This window comes from Sciurus carolinensis, chromosome 1 (genome assembly GCF_902686445.1).
Source record: "Sciurus carolinensis chromosome 1, mSciCar1.2, whole genome shotgun sequence".
Classification (NCBI taxonomy): Eukaryota; Metazoa; Chordata; class Mammalia; order Rodentia; family Sciuridae; genus Sciurus; species Sciurus carolinensis.
The window spans coordinates 46,413,044-46,425,939 of NC_062213.1; the positions used below are offsets into that span (position 1 = coordinate 46,413,044).

The 12,896-nt window shown below is 34.1% G+C and overlaps 1 protein-coding gene across 2 annotated transcripts in view; it reads right to left on the bottom strand.

The window, feature by feature from the left end:
- Slc26a7 (solute carrier family 26 member 7) overlaps positions 1-5,306 on the bottom strand; it is a 115,008-nt gene extending 109,702 nt beyond the window's left edge. Inside the window, exons 1-2 of one of the 2 annotated variants that reach the window (XM_047557356.1) lie at positions 5,179-5,306; positions 4,686-4,890 (exon numbers count right to left, since the gene is read on the bottom strand). In XM_047557356.1, coding sequence (XP_047413312.1) covers positions 4,686-4,878 — 193 coding nt within the window. In that variant the 5' untranslated portion in view covers positions 4,879-4,890; positions 5,179-5,306. Of the gene's footprint in view, positions 1-4,685; positions 4,910-5,178 lie in introns of both variants that reach the window. The other variant, XM_047557345.1, reaches the window with a different exon arrangement.
- Positions 5,307-12,896: the final 7,590 nt, after the last annotated feature.

Genomic DNA, 12,896 nt, shown 5'->3' on the forward strand with positions numbered 1-12,896 from the left:
TCTTACCTGGTGATAGTAATAAAGGCTCCTCAATGTTTTAAAGACTTTTTAAATGCAAATGGTTTCTGAGAAACATTTGAACATAGTAAAAAAAATGAGCTATGATTTCTTTTACCCTTCTTTCTTTGAAATGAATGTACCTATTTACATTTATTTACTTTGTGAAGGAACAATCACAGTTCTGGAAGTCTTGGTAAAGCCCTATTGACTCTCCCAGAATATTTTTTTAAAACAAGTAACAAAAAAATGCATAGACTTCTGAAGAAATTTTGAATATTGAAATAATACATTAGTCCAAGTTCATAGGACTGAAAGTTCTGTAGATCCAGTTTAAGAACCTAATCTAAAATAATCTCTCCATAAATGTTTTATTTAAGTGAGTTCAAAGCATCTCAATAAACACATTAGCCCAGGCTAAACTTATAATGAGAACACTAGCAAGAAGGGTGGCAGAGGATCAGGGAGTGGCAGGGACTGTGGCAGGATGTGCAGAGCATGCCCTGCCTGAAGCGGGAAGCCTCTGATGAGACCAGCAGATTTCTGCCACATGGGAATGTGGGCATTGTGTGGCCATGTCTTCCTCTTTTTTAAGAGAAGCAAAGTATTTGTATTTTTGTATAAAACATCCTATTTGTCAATGTTGATTGAAAAAATTAACATTATTTGGAACAAAGAAGATGCACCTTTTACCAGACTTGTCTAGAGGGCTACAAGTTTGTAACTTCAAGAAAGAGAAATTGGAAGGAACCAATTACTCATATTTTAATGTATATTTTTCACTATCAGTATCCTTAGAAGGGTTATTTTTAAAACATAGGAATTAATTTAAATTCACCTTCATTCCAATGGTGACAGCCTATGCAACAGAACACTCAGTGGCTTACAGAAAGGCTTAGCTCTTCCAGAGTTTATTGAAAACCTACTTCTTTGTGCAGGGTAATAAAAGTTAGTAAGAATATAAAGGTGAAGGCATTGTCGCTGTTTCCAGCATTTGCAGACCAGTCTAGAAAGAGTTGCATCTAAGTTTATGATACAATATGTTAAATAAAGACTATCAAAGAGATATGTCAAAAGTACAAAGGGTGCCAGGGGAAGAAAACACAAGTCTTCCCAGGAGATAATAAGTGTTATCAGAGGAGAGATCTCTTTGAGTAGAATTTTATATAAGGAGGCCCAGATTATTCATCAGCTGAGAGTGTATTCTGAAGAATTGGACTTTTATCTGAGAAGAAATAGAGGACTTTTTAAGCATTCTGAACAGGGAAGCTGTATGTTCAAATCTTTTCTTATTCTGGCTGCAGTATGGAATGCCGTCTACAGGCGGAGACAGAGCAGAGAATGAAGACTCAGGATGGGGACTTCGGTGGTTCAAAGGATGCATTAGGGTGGCAGCAGAGGCATGAAGCAAGGCTACCTGGTTGAAAAGATACTTAAAGGATGGAAATGAAAGAACCTGGTGTCTGATTGTATGATAGTGGCCAGGGCAGCAAAAAGAACAAAGAATTGAGAATGACTCACAAGACTTTCTACAAGAGAAAGTCTAGCAAAAACTGTGAGCATAATCCTAAAGCCAGACAACCTGAGTTCAAATGTATGTGATTTCTTTCCATTTGCTGTGTGACTTTAGGCAAGTTATTTATCTTCTCTGGATATACCATGTATATATATAAATATATATCCAGAGACTATATATTTAAAACAGTACTTACATTTATCCTTTTTTAATATCATCATTAACTATTATAAATTTGGTTAAGGTGGCAGTGCCAGTCCATTGGTTTTAGAAGACTAAATGGGACAGCTGATGTGCTTTCAGAACACACTAGGTTTGCAGAGTAGATATGGATCTTGGTTTGAGAGTCTAGCATGGTAATGATAGTGAGAGTCTTTTATGCAGATGAAATTGTCTGAGATGTTTTTTGAGAAGGCCAGGGTTTGAGTCTCCAAGAACACTAGTGTTGAATGGGAAAAGTAGAATGGAAAGAGCAAAACTTGTAGAGGCTCTTTAGAAGAGTAGTTCAGACAGAGAGTGGAAAAAAAAAAAAAAATGAAAGATTAGTGTCTTGAAACCAAGAGAAGAAAGGTGTCTAGAAAGAGTACTGCCAATACGGAAAATATTATAAAGGAGTCAGATATATTGATAACTGAAAAGTATCTATAGGCTACAATTAGAAAATCTTTAATAATGTAATTAAAAATAACTTCTTGTCATTGATACATAAAAAAACTCAAATGCTAGTTTCCATTATACTTCTTAATTTTAAATTTATTTCTAGAGATAGAATGAAAAACAGTAACTAGATGGATTCCTAGACTTTTTATATTTACAGTGAAAAACATTGAATTCAATAATTCTATATAATTCTACTATGCTGAGTCAATGAAAAGCTGCTTTGAAACTCTGTAAAGTTTTAAAAGGATATTTGTTTTTTGTTTTCATTATGAAACCCTTCTGGTTTTCCTAAAGAAATGGAGCTGATGATAATCACCAGTATCATATTAACACAAATAGGAGATGATGATATCTAAATGCCTTTATTTCTCTGCATTCTACTGTAGTTATTTTTCTTGTCACTTCACCTTTGGGGTCTAAAAACTACAAGGATGAAAATTGAATGTAAAAGTAATTTGAAGGGAAAGATACTTGTACCTTTCCAAAAGAATGTCTCCTATTACTAATAACATTGGTATTATGAAAAGTCTGGTTGTTTTGGCAGTGTAGAATATAAAGTGAAAATGTTAAGAGTGTTGGCTTTGGAATCATATCCTGACTCTACCACTTATCAGGTATGAGGTCCAGGGGAAATTCCTTATTCTTTAAACCTGCCTTTCCTCATATGTAAAATGGAGAGGAGATCGCTGTCACTGAGGATGGGGGTGGTGATATACATGAAGGGTTAGCACACTACCCCTTAAAACAAATGATAACTTCATGATATTTCACTTTTTAACTGTCCATTGTAGATGACCATGAAAAAGTTTGAGTGAGAATTGTATTTAAAAAAATAGGTGCTTTTAGAAAGATTAGTCTTTTCATATGCCAGCAAAAACCTTTAAATTCTTCTTAACAGTGTGACTTGTCCCTTCACTGGTAGACTTCCAAAAGAATCAGCAGCCAAATCTGTACTTTCCCATGGCACAAGGGCAGAGTAAGTTTTGTGTTGTTCACCAGTTGGGGACTGACCAATGTGTTTCTTCATAGTCAATGAAATACATAACTCATAAAACAAAATCCCTCAAAATCTATACCCAAATAAAAGCCATGCAGTTAACTACCAAAGACTTATAAACAAACCTCAGCATTAAGGACTTGCATCATGAAACTCAATCATATCTCAAAAATGTTCTAATTAACCTGATATATCCCAAACATGAAAGACAAATTATTAGTAAAAACATAATTCTCTTCATTTTACATTAAGTTAAAGCAAGATAAATTTATAACATATGCTGAAACTATCTGATGAAAAAGTCCTTTTCTAGTTCATCACCTAAGTTTTTAAACTCCACAGTGGGGTCTCATTTTGAATTTTAAATCAAATATTTATTTAGTTTGCATTTTTCTGAAAGATCACTATGCTTTGCTATTAGCAAAATGGTCATTAAAAATGTAATACAAAACTATGTAATGAAATGGAATCCCAAAAAGTATGATAGTGTTATGGATCTTAAAGTAAAGCCACCAGTGCAGATGTTCCTAATCACACTAAAAACACAAATACACAAACCAGTTTGTTCCAGCTACAGAATAATTTAATTAAAAGAGTGCTTATAATTTAACAATATAAATAAGAGTTAGAGCCAGGGAGGTAGTGAAATAGCAAGGAAATATAAACCTACAGAGTCTATGCCAAGAAAACCGTTCCAAATTCTCAAGGCTGAGAAAGCAGTGCCTTTCCTTGCTACAGGTAGAAAATCACTACCTGAATTATCCAAAAACTGATTAATGTACCTTTAGAGAAAACACACACACACATGTGCACACTAGTTAACTAGTTTCATGAAGAGAAACACCTATCTAAACCCAAAATATCATTTAGAATCTGCTTTGGAACAGTTAAAATCAGACTTCTCACCAGTTTAGATTTCTTATTAAGATATAGATGCAGTAGGTAATGGGACACAAAAGTAAATGTGCATACACAGTAAAACATAAGCTCTAAAGACATACAGTATTCTCTTTGCAAATAATGATCTTGGCAAAGAGTCTCCTTTTGTGCAGAAAGCTTTGTTCATTGCTTATAACTGCTCTAAAGTCAACAACAGGTAATTGTGTGCTACTAATTAGGTTGAAAGACAATTGTATTCAAACCAGGAGATATTTTATAGATTGATTCAGTGAAGGCAGGAAATTATATCTGCAAGAGCAAGTTATAAAATTTTATTTTCCCATAATTACTGATCTTTTACTCTAAAACTGTATGAACTTAAACCGCACAACTGTGTAATGTCATTCAAAAGCAGGGTCAATGCTTAATTGCTAGCAAAAGATAACACAGAAATTAAAAGACAATTAGGAAAACTCTTAATAAAGATATCCACACTGCTTATTTTCCCAGTTAATAATGGTTTCGTTAAATTTCTATTTTGTTCGCTAAATTGTCCATCCCAGGTCATAATACCCTCCAAGAAGGAAAGCGACATCCACTCTGCAGAAAAATGGAAAACTAAATGCAGTACGTTACCTTGTGTCACCTGTTGAACTGCCAACATTATCCCAGACACGGTGTCTGGAAGCAGGTTTTCTTTCAGATTGTAATGTGGTGCCCATTCCAAAATAGGTAGCCGCCTTCTGCACCACCGTTTAATGTCCTCATAATGTGGGGGATGCATCTTGCTCCAGAGCATGCTTTTCTTTTTCCTCTTCGCCCCTGTCATTTTTCAGATTCCCTGTTGTAGAAGTCAACTTCTTTAGACAAGGGGGAAGAAAAAAAAACAAACGTTGCAGAACACCTCTTTTCAATGCCAGACTCCAATTCGTCTGTGGTTAACAATGTCAAAGCTACCCAGAAAATAAGTTAGAGAAACAGAGGGAGACAGGGAGACAGAGAGGGGTGGGGGGGGGGGGAGAGAGAGAGAGAGAGAGAGAGAGAGATTAAAAGCACTTAAATAGATACAGCTGGGCTATATGTCTTATGATGCAGCTAATTATTGAAAATAAAAACTATAGATGAAAACCTTGAATTCTTATCTGAATGAAGAGTGGTTCCTCTTAGTGTAATATATTTCTGATCTTGGAAAAGCAATGGGTTCGGTGGTAAGTTAGTCTACAGCTTTCTTGCCAGTAATTCCCTTTATATTCACTGTAGTCTTATGTGTTTGGCTGCAATCCCAATGGTTAATGAGGTAGTTCTGGGCGTGTGTTGGATGTAGGCTGGGCTATGCTAATGAAACCAGAAAACATCCTGCCAGTCCAGTTTCTCCCTTCAAGCTACGCAAAATTATAAATCTGCCAGAGGGGTCTGTTGTGTGAAATATATTCAAAGGATCCCCCATACTTTGGTGGGAGGTACGTATTTTGAACATATCCTATGACTGCCAGTTGTACAAAATTCAGAAACGTGACAGGGTCCTGTAAAAGTCCTCCGTGTGTTTGATTCCCTGGTAGAAGAGGTTTTCATTCATACAGATCCATTTAGGCACTGCCCAGCCTGGGAAAAGACTAGCTAGTACTCATGAACAACTGAAATTTCATCTCATGGGCTTAGAAAATAAGTTACGGTGAACAAATAATTGTGGCTTGAGTTCTCTCTCTCTGAAGCTGTTCATTCAGTTTCCTCTGACAGTTTCTCTAAGTCATATAATTCACACACTTATACCATTGTAAGTGAAATTTATTGAAGAATAACACAGTGTTTATACTATTGTTTGAAGTGTTCCTAACTTTTTGTTTGTGCAGTGTTTCCCTGTGTTCACATAACTTTGGGGGTGGGGGTTGTTACATTTTATAATACAACAGACAGACTGTCAAAGCTTTTTATTTTATGATTGTTTCCCTCAGACCCCAGAAGAAAAAGCCTGCATTTATGAGCTGTGTCATTGGAATTAAACCAAAAAGCCAATATACTAGCTAAAATTGTGAAGCCAAGAAAAAGAATACCATGTATATAGTTTGCTGCAGTGCCTTTTAATGCCCATTTGTCCAGAGAATACAAATCTGATTTCTGGAAGCTTTTAGAATAATAAAGTGCTTGGATCTCTTGACTACTTCCCTGCAAGTACCTTCTCACATTGTTTTTAAAATGAAAGTGAAGAGCTACTTTTTTAGCCTCAAAGATGACACTTCTTGCTTTGTATTTAGTGCAATGATATTTTTCCCCAATTCAATGAATTCTAAATAAATGGAGGGAAGGAAGAGAGAGAGAGAGAGAGAGAGAGAGAGAGAGAGAGAGAGAGAGAGAGAGAGATTTTATTTCTATCTGCAAAAGAGTTTGATTAGTATTTGTCTAATTATTGACATTATATTAAATTTCCAAACTATTTTATATTCAGGTTTGAGACCTACAGAGAGCTTCATTTAGAAACTAAGTTGTAGTATTTTAATCCTATTCTTTTGGCATAAAGAGTGGAATCACCAGATAAATGTAAATCCACTCTTAATAGAGAGGTGATATTACTTTTCCTTTACAAATGCTACCTTAACTTTAAATATTCCATTCAGTATATTCAAAAACAAATTTAGAAGCTATATATGTACTGATTATATGAATTTCATAATAAAAATGAACACTGAAGATATTTTTTCCCAAACATATATGGGTCATAAATTCACATCTATGCTGCAAAATGAGAAAAATAATTGGAAGCTTGACTGAAATGATTAGTCAACACCTAATACATTCAGAATTTGTATAATTTCAATCACTTTAAAATTCATGTTTAGTCTTTATAACAAAGAGTTCACATGAAAAGAATTTTCAGAATTGAAGGTGAATCTGCCTACATGTACCCTAAATCACATCAGGGCTAGTGATTGTTCTAAAACATATCAAGACTGGGAGGGAGGAGAAATTACTATAATAAAATAGTTCTGAAGTCTCTCAATCAAAATATTCCTAAAAAATTGGAATAAATGTTTCTTAAATTTTTTTTCTAAAGTTTAAGTCTAGAATTCCAGTTCCAGATTTTTTCCAATTCCATATGCAGATACATTATTTAAAACTTGCCCACATCTCACTCTAGAACATGGTATCATTCCTATTTAGAATCAGTAATATCAAATAAAGAAAATCTTGTGAAAGAATTTCTTCATGCATATGAAATAAGTGGTTTGTCTGACCTATGCAATTCAAGAAGGCTAAATATATGTATTAAAAGTTTTAGTAACTAAAGGCAGTTTAAATATCAATATTACATACCCTCTGTAGGGGGCACACCTTTCTAAATGTCCAGGATAACACCTATACAAACAAAAAGACGAACTTACTATCTTCCATCTCACACATGAACTGACGGTAAAGTTCTGAAAACATCATTGATGTGTTTGAATTTCTGTTATCTTCAAACTCAAACTTAAACCTTTTAGGAAAAATCACGTGACCCTTCTCTCTTCCCCTACCCCACTGACAAGCTTCTGATCAATCCTACTTAACAAAGCAGGATTTTTTTTTTTTTTTTGAATCGGTGATGATTTGCTAGCCTCTGTGTGAGGAGCTAGAGAGGAGGAGGGGCAGGAAGAAGATACTGTTTCTATATTTGAGGAGCTATCATTTAATGAAGAAAATAGAAAACTAAATGACTAATTCAAGGCAGAATGGAATAAAGTGATAATCAAGTCACATAATAAATGATAGGGGAGGGGCTGGGGTTGTGGCTCAGTGGTAGAGCAAGACTTCCTAGCATATGTGAGGCACTGGGTTTGATTCTCAGCACCACATATAAATAAATGAATAAAATATAGGTCCATCAACAACTAAAAAAAATTTTTTAAATGATAGGGGAGCTTAGAAGAGAAAGAATAGCATTCCCACTGAGAAAACAAAGGGAAGGGGTTTTTCATTCTGCCTACATTTTCGAAATATTTATTCAGTATTTACCTCTTCCATGAAACCTTCCAGGTTTCCCAGAGTTCCGCCCATGGTGTATAATCAACATTCAAGGACTCCTCAGGCTATTCAGAGTGTAGTGCTGTAGCTATTTTCAGTTCATTAGTTTTCTTCGTTTAAATCTATTTCATGTGATTTTATTCAGTGTGGCTCATAAGATTGAATTCCTTATGAGAAGGGATTAGTCACATACTTTGCTTTGTCTCTTTCCTTAGGATCTAGAAGGAACTACAACCAAGGATCCACTCAATAAGTATGAACATACAATGTTCCTACTACTGAAGTACCCAAGAATCACTTAGTCTGTCTCGGTCTGATTTCTAGGCTGTGCTATTAAGCTGTCAGGAAAATAGATGAAGAGAACAAGAATTAGATACAGTAGGGGGAAAACAAAGAGAGACTTTATCTTTGATTGCTCAATTTCTCCCTGTTCTTTCCCAATCTAAAGAAAGTTCTTTCAACACAGGTCTGTCTCCTTATATGATAGAATCTGGGGAGAGGAAAAACTAAATGGGAAGTGCAGGAGAGAGGGAGGAAGCATGAGAGAGGTAGAAAATCTCCTGAATTGAGGTTACAGAGTTTTGGGGAGTTGACCTGTGGGAGCCCCTAGAGCAATCAAGAAGTGTAAGGGATTGGGCCAGGTCTGAGTGAGTAAGAGTCTTTTGAGAAATGTGCAGGGTTATAAATTGGATCTCATTTAATGGTTTTGAGAGACACATGTAAAAGATTGACATTCTTTTGATTTTAGCATAATACTTCACCTGTGCAGAGACTGGAACATTTAGAGCATTGATTTATACCAGAGTTACTTGGAAATAAAGGCTAATAAACCTTGGATGTCATCGATTTTTAATTCATATCTATTCAGGACATTGATCTGTGGCACATCTAATAAGAGGACAGTGCAAAAGGCTTCCATCTAAAGGGGAAAGTGGAAGCTGAAAACCACTTCTATTCACTAAGCCAGGGTGCACCCATACAGAGAGAGCAGCTTTATTATTAAGTCTGCCAGACAGAGTACCTTCTCCTAATTTACCCAAAGTTTCATATAGATTGGCATAGACCTGAATTCAACCTCCATTTAAATTTTTCTGATGACTGAAATTAACAGGCTTAGAAAAACAGCCCATTCCAACTTTCAGACATTCTGATTATTAGAACATTTTTTTCCTAATTATTGAGCCAAGATCTGTTATTCAGATGTCTACTCTTCAGTCATTATCCTATTTTCATTACAAACTCTTCAGCTCAGTTCTGATTAGTTCAGTGCTAACAAAAATAATAATAATAATAATAATAATTTTATTTGGTGCTATTCACTTCATAAATAACTGTCAGATTTAGTTGTGGATGCACACTTATACATCAGTTTTAGTCCAAAATGGTACAGTTAATATTTTTCTTATGACAGGCCAACCAGTACGATACATTGAGAAAAATTTATGCTCTCAGAAATAACTGTTAATGGACTTTATTATTCTTTCTTTGGGTTAAATAGAACTTTCCATTTCTGTTTTTTACCATTTTTTTTTTATTCTTCTTTCATTGTTTTATATTCGGTACTTTTTAGGGAAAACATACACACACACACACACACACACACACACACACACACACAGACATACACATGCATAGTTAACTATACTGTACTTTTTGACTCATGATAGGGACCAAAGGGAGATAGCACTATTAAAGTAACAACAAAAAAAAAAGCCTAGCAAAAAAATCACTCATACACTCAAATACATATTTTAAAATGAACATCAGATATTTTCAAAGATATACAGACTGAAAAAAGGGAAGGAGAAGAAAAGATTGAGAAAGAGGGAAGAGAGGAATAAAAATTAGCATTTTATTAAGTATTAGAAAAAACCTTTCTCATTTCTGACCAAAAATTATAAACAGCAAGTTAAGTAAACTATGACTGGGAACCCATCACAACCTAAGAACCTTTTAAGAGGTATTCTTCCAGTAATGTTGGAAATTTACCTTCGTTAAGTACTGCATGATTGTGGGCCTGAAACTGCTGCTTTAGTCGTTCTATATTTAGGAACATTAACCCTCATGCTAAAGGAAAAATGTGTATAATGGAAGATTGTGATAGTCCTTTTGTGTATTCTCATTTTCCAGCTACATATCCTATGTCCCTTTATTTGTTCCATATTCTTTTTTCATCTTTTTACTTTTAACCTATTTGCATCTTTATAGTTAAAGCAGATTTTTTGTAAACTGCTTATATTGGGTCTTCCTTTTTTAATCCAACATGACTTATTTAGGCCATTTACATTTAATGTAATTATTAACATGATTGAGTTTAAATCTAACATCTTGCTTACAAGATTTTTTACCCCGGCTAATGAAAACTCTGTGAGCTCCTAAGATCACTTCTTCTAATTATTTCCTCATATTCATGCACTGATCTTTACTTAGTAAGACATTCTGCATATGCAGATTTGCTCATACACTCTCACAGAGTGTATTTGTGAGAAATACACTCTCACCCAATCTATCTTCTGTCCCCACCCTCTGATTTTCTTCTCTGTGAAATCTACCTGCTATGTCCTCTCCGGATCTTAACTCCTTCTCTTCAACTTCTAAAGACTGCCAACTTCCAGGCTCCTCCTGGTTCCTCCTCTACCCCCACATTCTGCTCCACATGGCCTGGGAAACTTCCTAACAGAAGTCAGGATAATTGTAAGACTTGTTTTGTTTACTTCTTAGAATCTTAGAAATCTCTCTAAGATTTCTGTCCACCATTGACTGATGTCAAGAATATTGACACCATTGTTCCATATATTGTGTCAGTTTATTTTATTAGTTACAGGTAGGAAGATATATCTATAGTCCATATTACTCAAAACTGACAGGACACAGAGGTTATTCCTTTTATAATATGAGACAGTCCCGTGATCACCTTGCCCATGACTTGCATCAGTTTATCAACTTTCCTTTCATGTGTGACACCAAAATTTAACAAAACATTTAGCTGTATTCTGACTTTTAAAATAGAGGTTGGGGAGATAGCTCAGCTGGTAGAGTGCTTGCCTCCCAAGCACAAGGCCCTGAGTTCAATCCCCAGTACTGCAAAATAAATAAATAAATAAATAAACAAAAATTTTTTAAAAATGTAAATAGCACCACAAGGTTAAATTCTAACTTTTCCCAAATACACTTCTGTTAAGCAATATATTCTCTGATTTTTTTTTCTTCATTTTTTATTTGTGTATTATAGTTGTGCATAATGCTGGGATTTGCTGTTACATACTCATACATGCACACAATATAGCAATATAATTTGGCCAAAATCATTTCCCAATATTTTCCCTCCCATTTTTCTTTATGAAGGAGTTTTTATACAAATCTGAGCATTGCATTTTGTATTAAACCTCTTCTGATACCTTGCAATTGGGGGTTACAGTTTCAACATATGAATTTTGAAAAAAAAACAATTGGTTCATAGGATTACCCCAAAAAGTATTAAGTATCCTTGTATAACTGTTATTCAAGTCATTATAAATAAGAAAAACAGACATACCTTCTAGTCTTTATACTTCAGATTGAAATTCATTTTTTAATAGGAATTATTTGGGAATAGGCAGATATTTAGAACTTTTTTCCATTGTGTCCAAAAGTTATCTTAAGAGCTCTTATAAAACTTATTTCTTATTTGATTTCTTAATCAAAAATAAGTCATATAACTTATTGAGTCATATAACTTTTTGATATAGTGTTTCTATTTTCAAAGGATATTTGAGTTTGTCTAATAACTTCATTAGACTCGCCACCTGGATAGAGTCCCCATCCAGAAAAAATGATAATAGCAAAACACTAGATTATATAGAACCATTGTGTTAAAGAAAAATGGATAAAATATTCCATATAGCCCTTTTTTCTATAAGAATTAGTCTCCAAAAACAAATTTTCCAACATCATGGGAAATGAACTTATGAAATTACTGTTTTGGGAAATTTGAAGCTAATGTGCATCTTGTGTGTTGGTCTCATTCTCACTTAGAGATGGTATCTAGAGGTCACCCCTAATTTCAAAAACTTAAGCAATGTAGAAATCATTTACATAGCATATATGAGAGATGGTCATTTTGATTTTTATGCACAAAGTAGAATACTCTTATAACATTCAGAACTTGTGATTACTTTTAGGGTTCTCACTTGCAACAGAATATTTTTATCAAAAGGCAGCTAAGGTATAAATAGAAAAATAAACTCACAAAACTGAAAACCAAACTGCTCTCATGTGTGTTCTTTAAATTTTTAAAAATTTAGAAGTTTCTGCTCATACACTGCTTTCATTTTAAAGCTCCCTAGCTTTGTATTATGTCAGTATGAACAGGGCAAAATGCAAAGTGCTCACAATCAGATGTGATGTATTTTTGCCAATAGTTTCTTCATTTCTGGCTATTAAGCAATCAAATTACTATTATAAAATAGAAGATTTTGAAGAGTATAGGAAAGTGCTGAAGAAAAAGAAAAATATGTCTCACAATCACTATTGCTATTCTAGTTTTTTCCTATGGAATGTTTTTCTCTACATTGTTTAGGCATTACTGTATACATAAATTTTTTCACCCAGAATATCAAAAGCCTTTGCCAAATCATTCAAAATCCTTAGAGAACACTATTTTTAAATGATTGTACCAAATTCCTTTATGAAAAAGTACCCAAGTATATATACCCATTTCCCAAGAAGTAGACACTTTGGTTGCTTCCAATTCTTTTATTATTATAGATAACACTAAGGAAAAGTCTTGGAATAAATCTTCATATAGATTTATGATTATTTTTTAGAAGCAGAATTATTAGAGTTCCAATGTCAAAGAATGATTCCTAATTA